Raw genomic sequence first — 24,241 nt, forward strand, 5'->3', positions numbered from 1 at the left:
TGGTAAAACTTACAATATTTATTAGTATGAATCAGTGTTTGTTAAACTCAAAATAACAGATACAGTTGGGCGATGTTGAGGGCAATGGCTTACTATAGAATACAAGGTGGAGAGACCCTAATCGTCTGCCGCAGTGTCTTCTATATGTGAGAACTGGGTCCAGCCCAGACAGAAGCCCTTTATAAAAACACGAGAAAAAGGAACGGTTTACACTGACACTGGATCACTGGGTCTGCTTTCAACGATGGCGGTTGAAAGAGCGCCCTAGACACCAAATGGGTCTGAATACAGCTCCGAGCCCTTTCGTTTACAAGCTGGCTTGTAATTCAGCCCGCTGTGAGCACTGCAGAGCAAGGTGGCGTCCCGCCGGAGGGGCTCGGCTTCAGCCACCATATGCTACACTCCTTGATCTGAAAGGAAAGATTTCTGTCATCCAAACCTCCCTCAGAAAATGAATTCAGGGCTCACTGGGGGCACAGCCCTTTCGTTGGCTAGAAGTTAGTTTTAGGCCTTCAACCCTCTCTCGTCTGCAAGGTAACGTCCCATTCGGCACCCTGATGTACCATTTCAACCGTAAAATGGCAAGTCAATTATGTACCTACATTAAACGTTTGCATGACTCCAGCGCCATCGTGGGGGAGCCCACGGGGAAATAACCCCCGTGAGAACCCGTGCCTACACGGTACAACACATAGGCACGAGCCAGGCCCAGCCGGTGAAATGGATTACGTGTCGGTGGTAACAAATACAAAATCATATTTACACATATACACGCCCGTGAAAGGAAAGAAAACGGAAGGAGAAAAGCAAAGTTTGGAAAATTCTGTGAAGGGTTTCCATCACGTGAAACTTCTTGGCGTTTTGGGCCTTTACGTAATATCACGTGGTCATAATTCAACTATCAGAACAGCCAGAACGTGATCGCGAGGCCAAAGAAAGAAAGTCGGGAAGCTTCGCTGTGGACAAAGCGCGAGCGTCTGTCTTCAGAGAAGACTCCGTGTTGGCATGAATGCTTGTGCCCAAGTGCCGTGTACTCTCTTCACCAACCGCTTGGAGTACTGATTATGTATCTATTGCCATCTGACTGGCCTGAATAGTTAAGGCGGTGCAGAAAGGTAAAGGAGTGGTTCACACCCTCGATGTGCTTCTGGAAGAAAACCCCGGGCTCATACGTGGGTTGCTCGCTCGCTGCATGTGATTAACATCAGCTATTTTCATGCAAGCTGCAACCGCCGAAGGCCCAGACCAAGGCTGTGAACCCCACTGGGAGGTGTTAGCACCTTAGCTGGGCCACCAGAACAGCTGTCTAGAGACAGACCCAGGTTCTCAGGGACCGCTGGATGAGGAAAGGCTCCACGACAAGCCCGCGTGCCACCTGGAAAGGGGTCGTTCCGTCTGCAGCCCCAGTTGTTTAACTTTCAAAAGGGGCGCGACAGTCACTCGGAGTTGACAATGTGGAGAAAACTCTAAAAAGCCCAGCAGGGGCCCTGCTGAGGCATCCCAGTGCCACTTGCTAGCAGTTTTTGAGGTGCCTGTCTGGGAGAGCTAAGAGGCCCTCTTGAACCAAAAGTAAGTTTCTCCAGCCTGCACATCCTAAGACGGTCACGCTACTCTTTGCCATCGGGGTGCGACAGTTGACGCTATCCGACCGACAGCATGTTCTTGAGTTAAAAACAAAGCAGAACACCTCAGTCTGCGATTTCCGCCTGTTTCCTTGATTGCAGTCCTCATAAATTAGCGTCAGCTTGGCCGCCGTCTCTCAGCGACTCTCGCTTTTTGTTGGCGGTGATCTCAGCACCTCTAACCTGTCTAGAGCAGGGTGGGCACAGCCACGGCAGGACTCGGAAGCAGCAGCTCGCACTGGGTTCCTGGGAGTTTGAGGTCTTCTGTCCGCTCACAATCTCTCTCCTGGTTCTTACATTATAGGTTTTCTACTAAAGTTTGCTGGGTCTTGAATGTTCCTACCAAAAAAGGGAACCAGCCAGCCCTGTTACCAGGCTGCCTGATTACCCCCACGCAAGGCATGGATCCAAACATCCTTTAAGAATTTCCCTCCAATATAAGCCCTAATAGGAAGCCAAGGGCTTCTTGATCCCAGATATTGATGGACGTCCGAATGGTAATAAGATTTGGATTTCCAATGGAAATAGCTTTTCTTCCTTTCCATGCCTTCTCTCCCTTTCCTTCCATCGGATTCAGGCATCTTTAATTAATTGAGCAGACAGGGCATCTAGAAGGGAAGGTTTTATGAAAGCCTACCGTCGGCTAATTAGCATTCCAGGGTGGGACCTCCGGGTAGCCCTAGCGCCCACCTGCCCAAGCCTGGCATCTTCTAGAACGCTTTCTCCAATTCTGTAATGCCGGGGGTCTAGAATCTTAAGGTGCTGGTGCTCCCTCTGGCTGGCTTTCCTGTAACCTATTAATTGATATTATTCGGGGTGTGCCCTAAGACCTAGACTCGAACATCCCCTGGTTAATTTGCCCCCTAGATATGACGCCGTGACATACTGTCTTAGTAAAATCATAGTCTGTGCATTAACCTTCCCTAAGAGGGTAGGCGTTTATTACTGTGGAGACGATCATACCAGACAGTCTCTGGAAAAATATTTATATCCTACATCTGTCACCGCTTACACGGTAACTACTTAAATGATTCTTTCAAACTAGGCCTCCCACTCCCAAAATTGCATGCGATATCTTAGGCAGATTCGGTGTGTTTATATATGACTGAAGGAAAACGGGCACCAAGTAAAAGAGATGTAGACAACAGTTTCTAATGCATCTTTCTCCACTTTCATCATGGCTCAAGTCTGTAGCTTGAGTGATGGGCCAATTACACTCCATTGAAAGGTAAATTAAATTAAATTAAATTAAATTAAATGAACCTTTCAGTGAAGGCTGGTCAGGAAACAGAGGCAATGGCACTGAAGAACTTAATGAAATGGGGCTGGGGAGCACAGGAAATCAGAATGGATCACCACTTTGGACTCTCACACATATTAAGCCGATGTGGCTGCTGTACAAATTTAAGAATATTTTAAGGTTTTTAACAACAACAACAACAATACCAAATCAGTTGTACTCGTGACCTAACACCTGTTCCCTCCCGTTTGCATTTCATGCACCAAAGGCCATTTTGTGGCAGTGTGGCGGATTTTTCTAGAAGCCTTTCCCAGGGACAGTTCCTGCCCCACCCCTGCAGGTCTTCTAGGATGCCAAGCCAGCATCCCACTTCTCCCTATGTGGGGTGCCAGGCTGCCGAGAATGGGAGGTCGGCTCTGGCTTCTTCAAGTACTGTGGACCATGGCCCACGGGTCAGCAGCACCGCCGGCTGGCTTGCGTGGCTGGCTTCCCAAGTTTGATGGCTCCATTGTTTCCATTTTCATGGGGGTCCAAGGGTGGGATCTGGCGACCTGGAACAAAGAGGAGGCCAGGGTTGAGTTTCTTCACTCTAGTCGGTACCACATACGCATTGCGACCCTGCTTCAACACCTCCCCTTAATGTTTGGGTTGTACAGGGAGTAGAGGGGTCCAGGCTCTTTTCCCTCCCTCCCTCCCTCCCTCCTTGCCTCCTTGTTCTGCTGCATGAAGTTGGACTCCTGTCTAGGAAGTTGAGGAAAAGTAGAAGCAGCCTCCTGAGAATGTGGATTTTCCTGGATCTGGAACCCCGTGCTCACCCAGCCACCTTCTCCACACCAGCAAGGGCCCACTGCTTCCTCTCCAGCCCTCCCACGGGTCTGTCCTACCGGAATGAGCTCCTGCATGGCAGCAAGGCTTCCACAGTAACTGTGAGGGCTCATCTTTTCTGCTTCTTCAAGTAGAACCCGACTGGGAATTGTAATCTTCCTAAGAATATCATCTGTTAACACCTAGCTCCCCATCCTGCATCCTGCCGTGTGCAAATAATCTTATTCTTACTTAATGTAATTTTAAGAAGTGTCCTAGAGTCTCTGCAAAGAAACACAACGTAAAGATTAAAAAAAAGGCGATCGTGGAGGATGGGGAGGTGGCAGCGAAAGGGTATGTGGTTTCTTTTTGGGATGATAAAGATAGTCTTTTTTTTTAATGTTTAATTATTTTTGAGAGAGAGAGTGTGCACGCTCACGCGTGAGTGGGGGAGGGGCGGGGGAGGCGGGGACAGAGGATCTGAAGTAGGGCTCCACCCTGACAATGGACAGCCCAACGCAGGGCTCGAAATCAAGAACCAAACCGCGAGATCCTGACCTGAGCAGAAGTCAGCCGCTTAACCGACTGAGCCACTCAGGCCCCCCGAGATGATAAAGATGTGCCAAAACTGACTGTGCTCTTAGATGAACATCTCCGTGAATATGCTAAAAGCTACTGAATTGTACACTTCGAACTGATGAAATGTATAGTATGTGAGTTTTAGGTCAATAAAGCGGCCTCTACAAAAGGCGACGGGATCTGGAAATAATATTTGTTTAGAACCTCGCAGTTTGCAAAGATGTTCACAGACACTGTCTTCACTTCATCCTGGGAGGTCGGCGTGATGGCTGTTAGTCTCATTGTTTTACCAAGCCTCAGACATCTCAGGTTACATGCTGAAAGGCACATCCACAGCAAGCGGCGCGTGTGGCTCTTTAATTATAACCTGCATCTTGGTTTTCTGATGGGTCCCGAAGCCTGTGTCCTTCTCACTGCCCCGCGTTAGCCCTCTGTGCTACATTCCTATGCCCCATAAAAAGTAAAGGTTGTTCAGATGAGCTCATCAGCATATCAGTTCACTAAATAATCAGGGATTAGAAATGGAGGGGAAATCAGTTCCAAAGACAAAGTCCTTCAGTGCCAGTGGATGTTACCTGCGGACTATAAAGAGTCAAACTGCCTGGAAGAGGCAGAAAGAGTCGATGACAAAGATATTGATGTATTGCGCAGATCGGGTGATATGGCCACTCATCAAAGCCCAAGCAGAGAGGTTAAGGTCATTGGCAGTTGGCCCAAATCCGAAATCAATGGTAGAACTCTTCATCTCACTATGAAGCGGATGAGAAGATTCCAAAAACTTCTGAGGCTACTACTCCAGTCAGTTCCCGGACAGCCGACCAAACTATGCAGAGCTATTGCACACCGGTCTCCAAACAGCTCAGTCCTGATCCAGAAGCAACTGAGAATGTCAGTACGTCCTCTTCTCCTTTGGACACGCTGTGGTGTTTTTTTGTTTTTTTTTGTTTTTTTTAATTAGTCATAATTAAAAGGAAGTAAACAAAATGCTCCTTCTAGTTTGTCAATCTTAAGCGATAGAGGGGAAAGTTCCCAACGACTACCCATAGCCTGATTTGTTTAGGTCAGATCTTGCCAATCAAGTGTTACTTCCTCCCCAAGAGGAAGCGCTGTGTTTGGGAGGAATGATGGTGCCCAGTTATATCATTATTTAAATGTGTAAGATTTCAGGTGCCTCCTGGATGTGTTCGGTGCTGCAACAGGGGCTTTTGCTTTTGCATCTGGAACACCTGGGGCCAAGATTATAACTCTGATTGGTGGAAGCCGTTGCCCTAGTGAACTAAGACAAGTACCGTTCACTGATTACTATTTTTGACAAAATCAGAATCAACATCCTATGCCAACATCAACTTCATGTTATTCTTCGGTTGTTAACTCTAAAGTCAGCAAAGTAGAATTACGCTATTAGCCCTCTCATCTTTGACTTTTTCCACATGCCTCACGCTGTAAGTTTGCGTAAGGTTTTTCCTATGAAATGCACCCCAAATACAAAAGAACCTTATGCATACAATACACAGTGAAGTCACAAAGGTAGAGTGAAAATCTAGAGACAAAGGGCATATGGAAGGCACAATGGGAAGGAATGTCCGGGCAACCCATCCCCATCTGCCTTGCTCTGTCCTTCCTCCTCCCTCTTTCCTGCCTCCCACTTCTCTCCTCCACGGGCAGTAACCACGACAATGTTTAGAATACAAGGTTCAGGAGACCCACATCATGCCTCAAGCAGACTCCTTTGTTTTAAACTGTTAGCAGTGTTTTCGAATCAGTTGTTCGGCCTGGCTTCGTAGAAGCACCGGGCCCCATGTACCTTCAGAATATGCAAAATCTCACTGATTGGAACAAAGTATTTCTCAAAGACAGAGTTAGACTTCGTTTTTCTCCTCTGATAAAAAGAGTGCTGAGATCTGAGAGGTGGTGTCGCGGTTACGTGAACTCGGACAAGCTAGTTAGTGTTTTCAAGACTTCCTTTCCTCGCCTATAAAAAGAATTTGAGACAGTAACTTGACAGCTGCTGTCCATATCCCTCCATGGCCACTACCAACGTGGGAGGAACTAACGGCAATAAACGGGGCCTGGGTGCCCCTCGGGTGGAGCCTGCATGGGGAGCAGGGCTCAGGTACTAGGAGCGGGACCCGTCCTGCTCTCCTACAAAACACAACCTGGGACGGGGCCACCCATCCCCGCTTCAAACAGTGAGAAGAAAGGAAATGCTTCCATTTTAGGGCAGAGGTTGAGGAAAGCTGAGTCATAACGACGAGGCAAGCACCTTAAAAAGAGAAGGAAGCCAATAGTGCTGTGAAAACACAAGAGCTCCGATCTTGTGATCTGAGTTATTTGGAACTTACTGAAAGGTGAAATGCACTTAGACAAAGGAATGGCTCTGGAAAACGGCCAAGGCATTTTGTACCAAGGTGATCACACAACTGAATCGGTATTAATTACATGGGCATAGAATAGGACAAATATATTAGAGACACAAACATCTGAAAAGGCTCTGAGCATCATCCTCTGTGGGTTTCCACTCTTACAAAATGTCCTTTGAGTACACGATCTCCGTAATGGGTCATCCTTGAGCAGAAATCCCAGGCCAGGGTGTTTATTTTAACAAGGTTCAGATTGTGTAAGATTCTGCTTGGGAAAAGTTCAAGGGCCGTTTTTTTGTTTTGTTTTGTTTTTTGTTTTTTTTTTTTGGTTTTTTTTGAAATTCAGTTTTCCCGAAAGCTGACAGCCCAGAGGAAAAACAGGTTTTATAAACGGTTCCTCAGGAATGCGATACGTGAAAAAACAAATTGCAAGCCTATGAATGTGATCATGGCTCTGGACTGGGGACCGTAAACGCTTTCACACACAACAAAAATAAAACAGCGTGCTTGGCTACAGCTGTCCTTCCTTCTTGGGTGCAGGACGGGCCATTCCCTGCACGAGCCCGGAGGCCTCCCCGGTTAATTCTGCTGTTCACATTCTTCTCCCCTTTCATCGCAGTTTAGGATTTACTTGGCTCGGCCATTTTCTGTTGAGTGTTAGAGGTGCTGCCATAATTGCTCTCTAACTTCCATTTCCTGATCCTGATTTTCCGAATCATCCTGATTAGTAAACTGACCAATAGGACTTGAAAGTAGTTAGCCTTGATAATGGCCTTCAAGCCTCTCCATTTAGAGAGGGGCGTCTCTATGGAACACTGCCCTTACAATGGGGACAGGGGGGACACTCATGCCACTTGAGTCGTTCAAAACTGCCCTTTGACTGCTGTAAAGAAGATAATCTTGGAATTACTAGATGACCTTGAATGTTAGAGTCTAGACCCAAGAAATGAGCTAACATTCTATATAGGATCAGAATGACTTAGGAGACACAGAGTGAGTTTCACCAGGAGGCTTGCAGGAAGTCCAGGTCAAGATAAGAACAGCCTTGACCTTGGTGACATTAAGAGAAGTAGAGGAGTACCTGGCTGGCTTAGTTGGAGGAGTGTGGGACTCTCGATCCCAGGGTTGTGAGTTCAAGCCCTACATTGCGGGTAGAGGTTAAAGATTAATAAATAAATAAATATTAGAAAGAGAAGTAGGAAACAAGGATGAACGGGACTGCAGGAAGATACTTGGGAGGATGTGACAATTGACTGGAAGTAGGGTGACGAGAGGGATAGAGAAAAGCAAAGATAGGGGCCCCTAGGTGGTTCAGTAGGTTAAGCTGTGCTGACAGCTCAGAGCCTGGAGCCTGCTTTGGATTCTGTGTCTCTCTCTCTCTGTCTCTCTCCCTCTGCCCCTCCTCCGCTCTGTCTCTCTCTCTCAAAAAATAAATAAACATTAAAACAAAAAAAAAAAGAGAAAAGCAAAGATAAATGTCTAGGTTGCTGAAGGAATGGTGACATTCACAGAGAGGGAGGAGGGGGAGGTCACCACTGGCTGTTAGACCAAGATGCCAGATATCTTCAAAACGGGGAGGCCTAAGTCACTCGAAAATCATTAGACTTCCTTACCATTCAAGGGCATCTTTCCCTTTTATTTTTCTTTTGAAATTAATAGACTCCATTGATTGAATAGTTTTAGGTTTACAGAAAAAGTTGAGCATATCGTACAGAAAGCTCCTAAGACTCCTCCCCCTCATTCCCAACTTTCCCCCTTTTAACGACTTGCACAACTGGGGAACATTTATTACGAGTGACGAACCACCATTGATTATTATGAACTAAAGTCCACAGGTTACATTAGGGCTCATTTGGGGCTCATTTTATCAACATCCTCTGGGTTTTGATAAATGCATAATGGTAGGCATTCACCGTGACACATAGAATAGTTTCACTGCCCTAAAAATCCTCTGTGCTCCACTATTCATCCCTCCCGCCTTCCCTCCGTGAGCCTGTGGTGACCACTGATCTTTCTACTGTCCCTATAGGTTTGCCTTTTCCAGAATGTCACGTAGTTGGAATCATATAGTATGTAGCCTTTTCTGATTGGCTTCTTATCACTTAGTAAGACGCATTTATTCATGCACATCCTTCTACGACCTGATAGCTCATTTCTTATTACTGAAGGATTATTCCATTGAATAGGATACGTCCCCTCAATTTTTTTATTTTAACACTTAAAACATGACACAAAAACACAAGCCACAAGGGGTGCCTGGGTGGCCCAGTCAGTTAAACATCCAACTCTTGACTTTGGCTCAGGTTGGAGCCCCACATCAGGTTCTGTGCTGACGGGGCAGAGTGTGCTTGGGATTCTCTCTCTCTCTCTTTCTCTCTTTCTCTCTCTCTCTCTACCCTTCCCCTGTGTGCATGCTCTCTTAATCTCAAAATAAATAAGTAAATAAACAAACTTAAAAAAAACACACACCACAAGCCACAAGGGAAAAATCTAACAAATCAGACTTCATCAAAATTAAAAATTTCTGCTTTTCCAAAGACATTGTCAAGAAAATGAAAAGGTAAGCCACAATCTGAGAGACGATATTTGAAAAAACAAATATCTGATAACACGTATCCAAAATATACAAATAATCTTTAAAACTCAACAATAAGAGGGGTGCCTGGGTGGCTCAGTTGGTTGAGTGTCCGACTTCAGCTCAGGTCATGATCTTACGGCTTGTGAGTTTGAGCCCCGCGTCAGGCTCTGTGCTGACAGCTCGGAGCCTGGAGCCTGCTTGGGATTCTGTGTCTCATTCTCTCTCTGCCCCTCCCCCACTTGTGCTCTGTCTCTCTCTGTCTCTCAAAAATAAGTAAAAGTAAAAAAAAAATCTAAAAAAAAATTAAAAACAACCCTCAACAATAAGAAAGCAAACAACTCAATACAAAACAGGCAAAATTTAAACCAACACTTCTCCAAAGAAGACACAAGGATTGCAAATAAGCACATAAGAAAGCACTCAACGTTGTTAGTCATTAAGAAGATGGACATTGAAAACACAAGGAGAGGGGCGCCTGGGTGGCTCAGTTGGTTGAGCATCTGACTTAGGCTCAGGTCATGATCTCGCAGTTTGTGAGTTCAAGCCCCACATCGGGCTCTGTGCTGACAGCTCAGGGCCTGGAGCCGGCTTCGGATTCCGTGTCTCCCTCTTTCTCTCTGCCCCTCCCCGTGCGCGTGCATGCATGCTCTCGCTCTCAAAAATAAATAAATAAACTTAAAACAAACAAACAACGACAAAAAGAAATTGCATGATTCCCTCATGGAGAGGCAATCTCTTGCGCAAGAGGCTTAAAATACATAGCAACCGATCACTCTGTGTGAAATTTATTTGCATCCTGATCCAGACAAACTGTAAAATGCAAACAAAGAAACCATTTAGGGCAAACATGAGCCATATTTGGCGATATTAATATGATAACGGTATTGTGATTACTAATGTAATAATGAAGTTGTTATGTAAAAAAAGCTACATTCTGAAAATATTTACAGGTGAAATCTGGAATTTCCTTCAAAATAATTCAGGTGGAGGAGAGTGAGGGGGAATGTGGGGGTAGAGATGAAATCAGCTTGCTTATGAGTGCATGCTGGTTCACTATGGTATTTGGTTTACTGATGTATATTTAACAAATTTTCCAAAATAAAGCCTGATTTAAAAACAATTTTTTTAACATTTTTATTTATTTTTAAGAGAGAGGCAGAGCACGAGTAGGGGAGGGGCAGAGACAGAGGGAGACACAGAATCTGAAACAGGCTCCAGGCTCTGAGCTGTCAGCACAGAGCCCAACCTCAGCGCTCGAATCCACCAACCATGAGATCATGAGATCACGACTTGAGCCGAAGTCGGACACTTAACCAACTGAGCCACCCAGGTGCCCCAAAAGCGAAAGAGAGAGAGAGAGAGAGAGAGGAAGAGCACATGAGCAGGGGAGGGGCAGAAAGGGGGGGGGAGGAGAGGGAGAGAGAGAGAGAGAGAGAGAGAGAGAGAGAGAGAGAGAGAACGCAAAGCAGGCTCCACACTGTCAGCACAGAGCTGGAACCCACAAACTGCGAGATCATGACCTGAGTGGAAACCAAGAGCCAGCCGCTTAACCAACTGAGCCACCCAGGCGCCCCAAGTCTGATTTTGTTTTTGTTTTTTTTTTGTTCCTGTTCCCTGGAATCTCACCACCATGAAACAACCACTATTCACATTTTAAGCCTACGTAGGTATCCCTCCACCTGTTGCCCAGAAGAATACATCGTTTACTTACTATGTACACTACATGGTTCAGACTTTATAAAATCAAGATATTATAGGAACCAGTCTGTGACTTCTGTTTCACATTCAGCAATTTATCTTTGCATGTCAGGAAGACAGATATACATCATCATCTTAAATCACTAATTTATACTGGTGTATCACGGTTGGTTTGTTGGTTTTTTTTTTAAAAACGATTTCCCACCTTTGGGACGGTGGAGTCATTTCTTGTTTTTCACCATTATGAATAATGTTATCCTAAACTGCCATAGGCAATGAGCAGTGAGGCGGACTAGAAGTTGCAGGCATGGTTCCGGAGGCCCTGTCAGCCTTCTAACACCGGCTGCTTGCTTAGTAGCTCTGTGACCTAGAGCAGGTTACAGACCTCTCCAAGCCTCAATGTCCGCGTGTGTGAAACAGGGATGGCAACAGCGGCCTATTCCACAGGACAAATGGTGTACCGATGAGTTAATATACATGTAAGCAATTTCAGCAATGGGACAGACGGCGAACTTGCTAGGTGTTAGACATTACTGCTACATTTTGCACCCCTGATCAGTGTCTGCTTCAGAATCATCAGGATAAAAGATATAACACGTGTTCAGGGCTTTTGATACCCCCATGTGTCCATATTCTGAAAACTACATTATTTCACAGACATCCCCTATTATTGCGGTCCCTAAATTAACTTTTTGGATGTAAGAAAGTAGACAGGAGATGTAGGTCTTTGTCCTTTCCTGCGACTTAATGGCCAAACTTACCTTCGTTGGACAGCTTGCTACAGTACTATGAAATTTGCAAATGCTTTGTTTTGTTTTTAAATGTCTTTCTCCTGCTCCAAACAAAAAGTAACTACTGGAGAATTTCAAAAATCCAGAGCACTTAAAATAGCTAACACTCCGTGCAAAGAATGATCACAGAACAAAACCTGATCACTGCCCACAAGTCTCAACTTCCTGCCTGTCGAATGAACACTCTATTCTGATTTCTCCAAACCAATACGCTTGTACCTCTAATTATATTCACTTGTAAAAATATTTCTCACCTCGTTCTCAATCTGCTAACCAACCAACAAAAAACCTAGTTTGATGTCCACAATGTCTCCAGATGTGATTTTCAGAAGAAAGCCTTGTGTTCTCTTGTCCATTCAAATTAACCAGAACAAAAGCACAGCTGTCTGGCCGAGGTCCCACCCCCAAACAGACCTTCTTCTGGTGAGCCTGCAGCCCCACCTTTTTTTGCCCTCAGGGAGAGTTAAAAACACCACCACCACCAACAAAATGGTATTGGAGTTGAAATGATTAAAATCCACAAACCAAAACTTGTGTTTCTCACACTCCAGAATCCAGTCGGCCAAGCTTGCAACAGATGCAGCCCCAAGAGAACCTGCTCATTGGCTGGCCGTCCTCATTCCAGGATCGGGGACCCAGGGAGCACGGAGCACACGGCTCTCTCCCTCGGCCCCCCAGCCTGGCCTGTTCCCCGTGTTACTGGCTCCACTTCTGAAAAATTTTTGAAATTCGCATCCACGCCCCTCCCGGTCCCAGCCTCCTCTCTCCAGTGTGACTGCAGCAGCACCCTAATCGGGGAGCCATTTCCAACCTTCCTCCCCCTGTCCACTCCCCAAGGGTGATCGTTCAGCGTGTACTGGGTATGCCACACCCCCCTTAAAATCCTCGCGAGCCTTCCAGAATATCACCTCCTTCTTCCCAATGCAGCGCCCAAGCAAGGACCTGGCTCCGTCTCCACGCTCCCCACCCGGGGGTGCCGGAGCTTGCCACCTGCCGTCCTGCGGCCTCCTTTCTGCTAAATGCAGCCCACCGCTTCCGGCCTCAGGAACTCAGCTCACAGTGCTCACTCGACTTGAGGCTCCTCCTGAGCTCTTTGCCCAAGTGGACTCTCCCCATTTTCCAGGTCCAGCTTCAAATCATTTCCCCGGGAAGATCTCCCCCACCGATCTCAAGTCCCCACCTGCCACTATTCCTGCAATCCTTGTTCTTTTGCTTCAAAGCATTTATTACAACGTGTCGTCATATACCCATTTGGCTCTCTGCCGATAGGCTGTCTCCCTACTTGACGGCCAGTTTGTTTTGTTGACTGTGGTGTCCCTGGTGTCTGGCAAAGCACCTGACCCACAGGAGAACCCACGATCTATTTGTCGAATAAGTGAATGAAGACATAGCTCGGCCTCTCCAACCGGCCGGTGTCATCCAACCTTAAGTCCCCGTAGAAGACTGACTGTGTTTCACTTGATCTGGTGACCACACTGAATTACTACCTCCGGGAACATCATGAGGCGGGGAGGAAGATCCAAATTCAAAAAACCGAATTTGGCACTCTCCTGTCTACGCGTCTTAGCTTCACGGGGAACACGACAGAGCAAGACCTGCTCGCGGAGAACTTGCACGAGGTGCACACCATGTTCTTTTAACGCGCTCACTGAATTTAACCACTTAAAAGTGTTCAAGTGTCAGAACGACAGGGGAAACCGGAGGTAACCTCGGGAGCCACCCATGAGAGTTGGGGCAGGTGAAGACTTTGTGAAGGAAAAAGACATGAACTGGACCTTCGAGGAATTAAGGTTTGCAGGAAGGAGAAGAGAAGCATCGCATTGATGGCCGGAGACAGCTAGTGGATGGAAGAGGAGATCAAGGCAAGGCCCGGAGCTCCAGACCCTGCCTTTCAGGATTACAGAGTCAGGCAGAGAGTAGTTGGCCAGAAGAGTTGGGTTTTCATTTGTGACACTGTAATGAGTAAACGGCAACAAGAATATTCTTTGTGCTTTCACACACCAACCGGAACACTCAAAGGTGCCACAATTTTCTAGGCCAAGAAGAACTATGTCTTAACTCAAAGAGGAAAACTGATGTTCAAGTTAAAGGCATGAGACCTCAAGAAAGGAACAGAAACAGCTCTGGGGAGAAATGCATGGAAGGGAATGAGCCATATGCAGTGGGGCAAAGGAGATCCAAAAATGTCATCGAGGAGAGGGTCCCTGGAGGAATGCCAGTCAGAGCACAGTGTGGGGACAGACCGTGTGCCAATCCCGCCCTCCCCCCCACAAAATAAAACAGGGCAGCACCTTTACAGGCTCCTTTATAGGGTAGCTTTAGCCTTTGAAAACAGATAATATTTCGTGAAACAATTTCCTGTTAGTAAATACATTAACTCCTGCTCAGAAGATACAGCGGTCTCCTTTCTGCTTTATGAACACCCTGGGAACACAGAAGAGGAACGTTGGTCTCTTCACCCAAGTCGATACGAATTAATTTTGCTTAAACACACCTTCTTAAAGGGCTTTTACTCTCACCACTTTTACTGTATCCTTTCTCCCAGGCACGTTTGTCTCTGGAACACTGCTTTGAGGAGCATACAAGTCAGCGATACCCCATTCTATTTTGAGCACGGGAGGATCACATGTAACACAAATAGGAGCAGGAGAGAAAACATAAATGCAAAGTCGGCCGCAGTGTATTTAGTTGTACTTGGTACTGCATTTCAAGTCAACCTGTAATTAGGCTGCAACACCCTGTTGTGAAGAAATTCACCCGAAGGAGTGAAGACGCCCCAGCGCTTACAGCACCTACCTACGAGGTCTTGCTGTGGGCCGAGTATCAAGAAGCTTCTTTGCTAAGGCAATTTTTTTTTTCTTTTTTGAGAGAGCGGGCGAGCAGGGGAGGGGCAAAGGGGGGAGAGAGAGAGTAAGAGAGAGAGAGAAAGAATCTCAAACAGGTTCCGCAGCCCTCGTAGAGCCCAACGCAGGGCTTGATCTCATGACCCTGGGATCACAACCCAATCAAGAGTCAAAGGCTTAACTGACTGAGGAACCCAGGTGCTCTGTAAGGCATTGTTAACCAAAGTATAATGAAACAGAAGCAAGAACTTGTTTCTTTCACCTGGAAGACGAAGTGATACAGCTGTTCTACGGCTTATGCAGGAATTAATTATTGGAAGCCATCATTACCCACTGCTTTAAGCAAAACATTTGCTTTTTCTTAAATGAAGCGGACCACCAAGATCTTGGGAATTCCTTACTCAAAGTCCCCATCACCTTGAGCCATAAAGTCCTCCTAGGGGTGAACAGGTATATACTGGCTGGACCGCCCAAAAAAATATCTTTCAAGTGGAGATATTAACACTTGCGGCTTAGGCTTATTTTCTTCCTTGCGGTTATTTCGCTCTTCGTTTTAATAATGATCTGTGTAAGCCTCCCAGCTCATGTAGAATCCTTAAGCTGACTCTCAGGTATGCAGAGCGCTGTGTTTCCTTCACTGGGCACTGCTGGCCCCACCATCTGCCTTCCAGGGCTAAAGCTGGGGGAAGGGCTCTAGAACATATAAGGAGCTGCACAAAGGGAAGGGGTCAATGTCATCAGGAGCTCTCTAGCATCACTAAGCAAAACCTTTAACCCAAACAAAGTGCTGAATGGTCGCACCACTTGCCTAACACACCAGAAAAGCCAGACGCCGCCAGAAAAGAATGAGTTTGATCCGAGGGAAAATGAGGTTAATGGAATGAGTTCAAGCCAAACTCTCTTAAGAGGCCGCCCAGCATTCCACAGCTACAGAGGACAGCTGAGCATTCCATCTATGGCCCATTTTCAGGACGGAGCAGGAGTCTGGGGATCCAGGGTTTCCAACAAAAAATTACAGCCTACCACCCTCAAGTTCAACCACTAAGGTCAATGCACTTGGATTGACGCTATTTTGTTGAGAGGGTGAAATAACAGCGGGCGAACGAATCCTTCTGAAGGAGGACGGGAGGGAAGGTGACGTGGACCCCCATGAACACGTGAGGCTGGGCCGTGCAGGCCTTAGCTGTGCGTTCTTGCGCATTTCCGTATCATGTAAGTAACCCCGGTCAGAGTTCCCCATCTCCAGTGAATTCCCCATCAAGCCAAGAGAAACAAACACAATAATCCCTGCTGTGGGTTCTCAGAGCCTAAAGTAAGGAACCAAAACCAGTTAAAAGGAAATCAAATCTGTTCTGGGAAATGAAGGCCCCTCGGACGTTGAGAGCACCGCCAACTATGACCTCAGGCAGAAGAGAGATCAAACCGTCAGTTTCCCCTCTGGAATTCCCTTCTGGAATTGTCTGGGGCCAGATAAGATCTTTGGGAACAACTGCCAACTGTTCAGGGGTTCAACTTTTCATGAGGCGGGGACCCTGGGCCTCTGCACCTCAGTAAACATGGACGCCTCTGCAAAGTCCCCGATTATGCTCTGGAGGCATCTCAGGACAGTTTCTCAAGACAGCTGTCAGCAGGTAGCTCTCTGAGGGGACCCAGCGCAGACACCTTTACCAAAGAAGCTGTGAAGGGGAAATCTGGCCATCAGCTGGGAAACAGCTCTGAAATAAAGCTTACATATGGGGAACCAGCATAAAGGAAGAGAATTATAATGTGACCCTGAACAGGAGACAAAGAAGAGAGCGGACCTTCCACTAACTGATCAGAAATGAGAGAAACCTTTACAAAATCGACTGACGGGGCGCCTGGGTGGCGCAGTCGGTTAAGCGTCCGACTTCAGCCAGGTCACGATCTCGCGGTCCGTGAGTTCGAGCCCCGCGTCGGGCTCTGGGCTGATGGCTCAGAGCCTGGAGCCTGTTCCCGATTCTGTGTCTCCCTCTCTCTCTGCCCCTCCCTTGTTCATGCTCTATCTCTCTCTGTCCCAAAAATAAATAAATGTTGAAAAAAAATTAAAAAAAAAAAAACAACAAAATCGACTGTCTGCCCAGTCCCCAATTTCTGGTTTTGAGGGGTGGAGACTCAGTTTTTGTTGATGACCCCCAGGCAAAAGAAATCACTAACTTATTTTTGGGTTTTTTGTTTTGTTTATTTTGTTTGCTAGAGTCCTTCCGTTTAATGCACGACGTTAGTGTTCTATACCTTATCGCTACTTATTTTATTTCTCTTCCCCTCAACATACGAACATAAAATGCTATCACATACACAACCTTTTTTAAGTTTATTTATTTTAAGACAGAGAGAGAGAGAGAGAAGAGAGAACCAGCAGGGGAGGGGCAGAGAGACGGGGAGACAGAAGACCTGAAGGGGGCTCTGCACTGACAGAAGAGAGCCTGATGTGGGGCTCGAACCCACGAACCGCGAGATCACGACCTGAGCCTAAGTCGGACAGCAACTGACGGAGCCACCCAGGTGCCCCATACTCAACCGTTTAATTAAAATGACTTATTTTGCAAAAGAGGTACTTCATTTTGATTCACAAAACACAGAATCAACAGGTTAAAGCACAGAGCTATAGAAATTCAGAATCGGGAGGCACATATAGGTCCAGACTCACGAGTACAGACTGAGACTTTTATGTCCACGGCGTCAGACAAATTCACACCGAGGGAAAGCCTGAGTGCAGCCCTCTGTGATTTTATGCTTTGACTCCCAGAAGCATACAAATGCAGGCAAAGCTGAAAATGCAATTCAGGTACTTACTGATTCCTTGAAAGAGCTCTTCGATATTAATAGCATTTTTTGCACTTGTTTCAACCACGACGGCACCTATGGATTCGGCATATTCCTTAGCGTCCTTCAGGGGAACTTCCCTGGAAAAGAGGTCACACCCGGACAGAAATGAATGCTCATTTGTAAAATATAAATAACCCAACAGACCAACAAAAAGCTCACGTGGAAACAGCTCCTTTACTGTCCTGCAGGATGACTCGATTGCTCAGCAAGTATCGAAAACCTAGCATGGGGAGAACACTTTAAAATCTGGTCTCTGGCATCCCTGGAGGTTAAGATGTGTATGTATAAAATGCTGTCCCTGGTCACAGAGGGGAAGAATTCTAGATCATTAGAAAAACTCGTTATGAAGATGGCAGCATATATTCCAGCTTTCAGAGTTAGGGCTGATTGCAATTCTTTTCTCGTAAAAATGACTCGTTAATATATTTTCAAAATTTTGTGCATGCGTGTGCATGGTCCTGCACACACACATGCTTTTGTAGAATTTTTGCATATTGTCTTTCACAAATCAGAGAGATATGATTTGAAGGTCTGGTAATTGATGTGGTCATAGCTACAATGCAATATGACATAACCGGACTTTCACCTTTAAGAGGCTGTTCCTGCAAAGGACGTGAACTCTATATTTAAATGAATAATCCAGAAAGACATTTATTGATCTGTTTTTAACGTGCAGATGCCGTGGCGGATCTGAAGGTTAAAAAGACACCGGTCCTATTCTCTAGAAGTTTAGTCATTTATTCAACAGATATTTATTGAGCGTCTATTATATACCAGTCTCTCTGGTAGGTGCTAGAGAAAACAGTAATCCCCATCTTCCAGAACCTACCTGAGAGCAAAGACAAACATCCATAGTTACTCTAACCCACAACACGGTAACATCTGCAATATGGGGATAATAAAGATGCAATAAAGCACTTCAGCATCATCGGAAGTGTACAGAAATACAGGAAGTACAGGAGTACAGGAAGTGATGCATTTCGATCGATGGAATCTGGGAAGATGAGTGGAGTGCGGCCAAGAAGGGCGTAGAACATGAATAAGAATTTGTGATGCCACCACCTGAAAAAGGCCCCAAGGCAGGGGAGTACCTCATCCCCCGATACTGTTAAAAATCAATTCTGCACCCAGCTCCGCCTTGGATGGAAAGGGTGGATTTGCAAGTGAATGGTCTCAATGGAGAGGAGGCCCTGAGATGGAAGGGGGTGGCCAGGAGGAACCACAGCGGATGGGCTAGAAGACACCCCACACCTGTCTCGTGCCCAGCTGCCACTGGAGGACAGGAGGGCAACAGGGTCAGCACCACATTCTAGGGGAAAACGGTACACACAATAGGCTACAGTGGGGAGTGAGGAGAAGAATTTGGAAGCCCCTCTCATGCGGTGGCCGAGAGAAAATACAATGCTGGACTAGATGGATGGCTACAGGACAGAAGAAACGTGGACAGAAAATCAAGACTGGGAGCAGGGTGACGAGACTGTATCCCTCTCCCACCTCCTTCCCGTTGCTTCACCCCTCCAAATGCCTCCTGAATGGTTTTTTTTTTTTTTAATTTTTTTTCAACGTTTATTTATTTTTGGGACAGAGAGAGACAGAGCATGAACGGGGGAGGGGCAGAGAGAGAGGGAGACACAGAATCGGAAACAGGCTCCAGGCTCTGAGCCATCAGCCCAGAGCCTGACGCGGGACTCGAACTCACGGACCGCGAGATCGTGACCTGGCTGAAGTCGGACGCTTAACCAACTGCGCCACCCAGGCGCCCCGCCTCCTGAATGGTTTTAACTGGCTTATAAAGTTACTGGGGAAATCGCCCTTGGCATTTAAATTCTTTGCGGACCCCCAATCATGTGAGAGGAGGGCTTTTCGGGTGCCAGCTGGAGACGGGCCCAAGGAGTCAGCCGTGGTAAAGGCAGCTGCCCTTGGATTCCAAACCAGAGAAAAAAAGCCTCTTGAGTCATGTCCTTTGGAATCTGTTCTTCCATAATCTTTCTTACCAAAGACCCACTGGGAAAAAACCGTGCTCCTGAATCTATACATACTCTCTATTGTTTTCAACAGACAAGCCCCAGGCTGCTCACTAAGATTGAAGGGGGGAAAAAAAAAGAAACTTGAGTTCTTTGATGGCAATGAGTTTGACATTTAAAACATTCCAGAAAAGGGCTCTTCTGCCTTCAGGTTGGCATGTTACCCTAGTTTTCATTTCTTTCTGGCAGTCTTTATCAAACCACAAATAGAAGGGTGGGGCTCATCTCTGCCCAAATGTGGTTTCAGGTAAGACAAGCCATGTCCTGCTAATGTCTACCTGGGGTACGGGTGATTCTGGCCAGCAAGGAAGCTTTGGAGACCGCTTAAGTGAGAGCAGATTACAAATACAGTTAAATGCTTCCTTAGCCCCCCTTTCCTGAGTCCCTTTGCGAGGGAAAGAGGAATAGCATGGTTTTTGCCAGGATTAAGGCAAGTGGCTTTAACACACAATCCAAAATATCCGTCCTGAGCATAAGAGTAAAAGCTCACATGGGCTGATTATCTCACAGTCTACAACACCGGACCTTGACATGGAGAGATAAGAAAAGTGTGTCCTCACATTCTTCCATGTTTAGACATGGTCTCATGAGATAAATGATTCTTCCAAAGGGACCCAGTGAACCAGGGGTGGAGGCAGGGTCTAATCGAAGACCCTCTGGCTCTGCCCACTTGGCTCCCATCAGGCCTTGAGCAACTAACCACCCAATGGGCACCCATGTTCCTGAGGCCATTCTTTCCATCATTATAGACAAAGAATATGTGAGGTTCAAAAGATCCTCACGCTGTAATACACTGGAGTCAAGGGTGGAAGCAAGGGAAGGGCATAGCCCATCCTAAAGAAGAGGTTCTTACTCTGAGGCTGGAGGGCCAGTGAAAGTCCTTCTAACAATGAACCGAGACCAGAAGGACCAACCACTCTTGGGTCTGTCAAAATATATTTCCTCTACAGTGATATAAAAAGAAATACGTACGTGCTCCTTCTTCTTGCTTCTCGGCACAGACTTCCCGAAACCAGGAAGTTTCTTATGTGGCAGGCGTGTCTTCTGTTATTCACAAAGGCCCCCCCTTACGCCACACCTGAGTTTCTTATAGGAAGAGGCCCCTAGGGAGCTTCAGGTGGGGGCTGGCTGCCAAAAAGATCCAACCCCACGATTAGAGGGTTGAAACTCTCAGCCCCGCTCTCCAACCCTGGGGAGGGGAGAACTGGAGACGGATTCAATCCTGACTAAATAATAAAACCTCGGGGGAAACTCGCGAACACAGGCTCGGAGAGGTTTGAGTTGGTTGGTGAACACGTTGAGGTGCTGGGATGGTGACAACCCATACCCTGCTCTATTCTTCCCTTTCATTTGCCTGGTCCTGAGTTGTATCCTTTATAGGAACATTGTAATCCTAAATCTCATGCTCCAGACTGAGAACTCTGTTCTGGTGAGTTATCAAAACCGAGGTGGAGGGGACATGGGAACCTTCAAATTGGTAGTCTGCTGGACAGAAGTGGGGTTAACTTCTTAACCAAGGCTTGCATCTGGTGTGGGAAGTGGACGGGTGGGGGCAGTCCTGTGGGACTGAGTCCTTCGTTTGGGGGATCTGTGCTAACTCCAGGGGGTTACCGTCAGAAGTGAACTGAATGGCAGGACACCCAGCTGGTGTCGGCAAATGGTGCTTGGAACAAACAGGTATAGCTACGGTCTGAAGAAGAACCTTACAACCATGAGGATTTCCTTCCTCAGAGACTCTTGCAGGTTCTTAATTTTTTTTTCAACGTTTTTATTTATTTTTGGGACAGAGAGAGACACAGCATGAACGGGGGAGGGGCAGAGCGAGAGGGAGACACAGAATCGGAAACAGGCTCCAGGCTCCGAGGCATCAGCCCAGAGCCTGATGCGGGGCTCGAACTCACGGACCGCGAGATCGTGACCTGGCTGAAGTTGGACGCTTAACCGACTGCGCCACCCAGGCACCCCTCTTGCAGGTTCTTAAAAGAGCAACCAACTGGGAACGTGTCCAGCTGCAGTTCAGCAGAGGCCCATTGCACGACCCTCAAGGCTGGAAGGCTGCCATCACTGGCCCGCGATAACGATTACAGGAGACTGTGGCACCTAGTGGCTTTTGTTCATTTTTTGCGGCAAATACTTATCAAGGGTCTGCCATACGCTGGGCGTCGTGCTAGGCATTGGAACAGGTGAACGGAGACTAATTAATTTGCCCAACCCAAGGTTTCAACAGAGCTAGTCAATTTTGATGGAAAAGACTGTTTTTTCGACTTTCTAGACCAACCCGTGTACAGAATTGCGGACTCCTAGAAATCACCCACGAGAGTTATTGCACAGCAGCCAGGAAGTGTAGACTGGGAGTCCTCCCTGGGTGCCCCTCCCACCGCTGCTCCTTCGTCCTCTTTTAAGAGCTGATGGTTTTCTGCCTACCTTATATGTCAGCATCACATCACCCGGGGTTTCTTTCTTGACCATCTGCGGTCCTACCCCCACTGGAGAGCAGCCACAGGCAGGCCAAGTAGTCAGGATAGAGGTTAGGATGCAAAACCAGGCCTGGTTCCCTCTGGAGCCCGTGGGAGACATGCAGGGCAGAGAAAGTGGGAGAGCTGGCGACCATGGGGGAGGCTACTGTCCAGTTACCAGGAAAACACTAAATTCAAGGCACTGTCAGAAGACACGAGAGTCAGGGTCAGAACCAAGAACTGAGTGATGGGGAGAGACAGCAATACTGGCCAGGCTTAGGGGTAGAGAAAGGGAAGTCTTTCTCTAACCCATTTTGTATTTGAACGCGGTCCACACCAGCAACCTGTCACGTGTCTCGGGCCACAGCACTCAGAGGCTCTCCGTGGGGGGGGGGGGGGGGGTCAGGAAACAGCATTCTTGTGGTCTCCAGAGTTTCAACGGGCTGTGCTGCCCCACCAGGGTCCTTGTTTTGTTGTTCGTGATGTAACCTGGCAACATGGCAGCTGACTCATTTTCATTTCAGAGGTATTTAATTCTCCATGGTCCTCCTCCTTTGACGGCACAGACAGAGGAAGGCACGTACCCCCAGGAGTTCCTGCAGCCCTAACTGGAGAGGGAGGGGGATCAAACCAGCAGGCTAAAGGCAGAGTAATGCTGTATCCCCACTAGGGGTTCATTGGGAAGGTTCAGTTCCATGGGTTCCCCCTGAAAGTCAATGGATCCAGGCGACTTCCACTGAGCTTCCACGCCTGTGTCTCCCCCACCGGACATACCTGTGCCTCCCCTGCCCCAGGTCTTATGCCCCTCATTTTACCAGATGGGGCGAATGCTCTATAACCATTCTACATGTTAAGAAATTTGATCTTGGGGCGCCTGGGTGGCTCGGTCGGTTGAGCGTCCGACTTCAGCTCAGGTCATGATCTCACGGTCCGTGAGTTCGAGCCCCGCGTCGGGCTCTGTGCTGACCACTCAGAGCCTGCAGCCTATTTCAGATTCTGTGTCTCCCTCTCTCTGACCCTCCCCTGTTCATGCTCTGTCTCTCTCTGTCTCAAAAATAAATAAACGTTGAAAAAATTAAAAAAAAAAAAAGAAATTTGATCTTATAAAGTGCCCAACACAATACCTGGCACATAGTAAGTACTGTATCAACATTTCATTAACAAATCGTGACAAAGCTCCATCAGCAAGGGTGGTGGCACGGCACCAGTTTCTTAGAGAATGCCACCAAAAGGATTGAGGAAATGATGCAAGTGGAGGAAACAAGTAAACACGAGGCTCTAACTACTTCAGAGCTTGAAGGTCCTTCATGGGTTTATTTGAGTCAACCCCTGTATTTTACGACACAGGAAGGCCTCCAGGCCAGTCATCACTGTTCCACAGAAGAATGGGTGAATACAGGCTAGATCAGCCAACTCATAAGATACATTAAGTTTGATAAATTACCCCAAGATTAAGTTGTAAACATATTTTGTAAACATAAATCCAACACACTGGAAGCCCTTTCTGCATGAAAAACATCTGACATTAATTCTAAGGAACCTGTATTCAAAGACAGCGAGCAACTTTTCGTAAGCCATGAATGTTTCTTGTTCTGTGACGTTCTTGTACATGTTTTCCAACCACTTTGGTTTGGATGGTTTGGATTTTTTTATTTATTTATTCATAAGTGCTCTTTGCATAAGAAGAAACCTAGCCCTTTGTAATATATTTTCCACATTTCTTCAGCTTATCACTTGTGTTTAGATCTCTGCCACACAGTTTTTATATAGTCAGATTTATTGATCATTTTCCTCTATGGTTTCTGAGTTTTGTATCATGATTAAACAGTTCATTACAATTTCAAGATTATTTTTAACAGTCATTTGCTTTCTCTAACTTTTATGGTTTTGTTATTTTACACTTAAATCCTTGTTCCAGGGGTGCCTGGGTGGCTCAGTCAGTTAAGCGTCTGACTTTGGCCCAGGTCATGATCTCACAGTTTTGTGAGTTCAAGCCTCGCGTCGGGCTCTGTGCTGACAGCTCAGAGCCTAGAGCCTGCTTCAGATTCTGTGTCTCCCTCTCTCTCTGCCCCTCCCCTGCTTGTGCTCTCTCTCTCTCTCTCAAAAGTAAATAATTATTTTTTAAAAAACCCTTGTTCCGGGGCGCCTGGGTGGCTCAGTCGGTTGGGCGGCTGACTTCGGCTCAGGTCACGATCTCACGGTCCGTGAGTTCAAGCCCCGCGTCGGGCTCTGGGCTGATGGCTCAGAGCCTGGAGCCTGCTTCCAATTCTGTGTCTCCCTCTCTCTCTGCCCCTCCCCCGTTCATGCTCTGTCTCTCTGTCTCAAAAATGAATAAAACGTTAAAAAAAAATTAAAAAAAAAATTAAAAAAAAAACCCTTGTTCCATTTTGAATTTATTT

General features: G+C 46.8%; 1 protein-coding gene across 5 annotated transcripts in view; it reads right to left on the reverse strand.

The window, feature by feature from the left end:
* RAB31 (RAB31, member RAS oncogene family) overlaps positions 1-24,241 on the reverse strand; it is a 136,014-nt gene continuing 111,773 nt past the window's right edge. For 3 of the 5 annotated variants that reach the window (XM_045042398.1, XM_045042397.1, XM_045042400.1), the window contains 3 exons: positions 17,330-17,439; positions 14,167-14,274; positions 1-3,413 (listed from right to left, as the gene is read on the reverse strand). In XM_045042398.1, coding sequence (XP_044898333.1) covers positions 14,171-14,274; positions 17,330-17,439 — 214 coding nt within the window. In that variant the 3' untranslated portion in view covers positions 1-3,413; positions 14,167-14,170. The remainder of the gene's footprint in view (positions 3,414-14,166; positions 14,275-17,329; positions 17,440-24,241) is intronic. The other 2 variants (XM_045042399.1, XM_023241743.2) reach the window with 1 other exon arrangement.

This window comes from Felis catus, chromosome D3, assembly GCF_018350175.1.
Source record: "Felis catus isolate Fca126 chromosome D3, F.catus_Fca126_mat1.0, whole genome shotgun sequence".
Classification (NCBI taxonomy): domain Eukaryota; kingdom Metazoa; phylum Chordata; class Mammalia; order Carnivora; family Felidae; genus Felis; species Felis catus.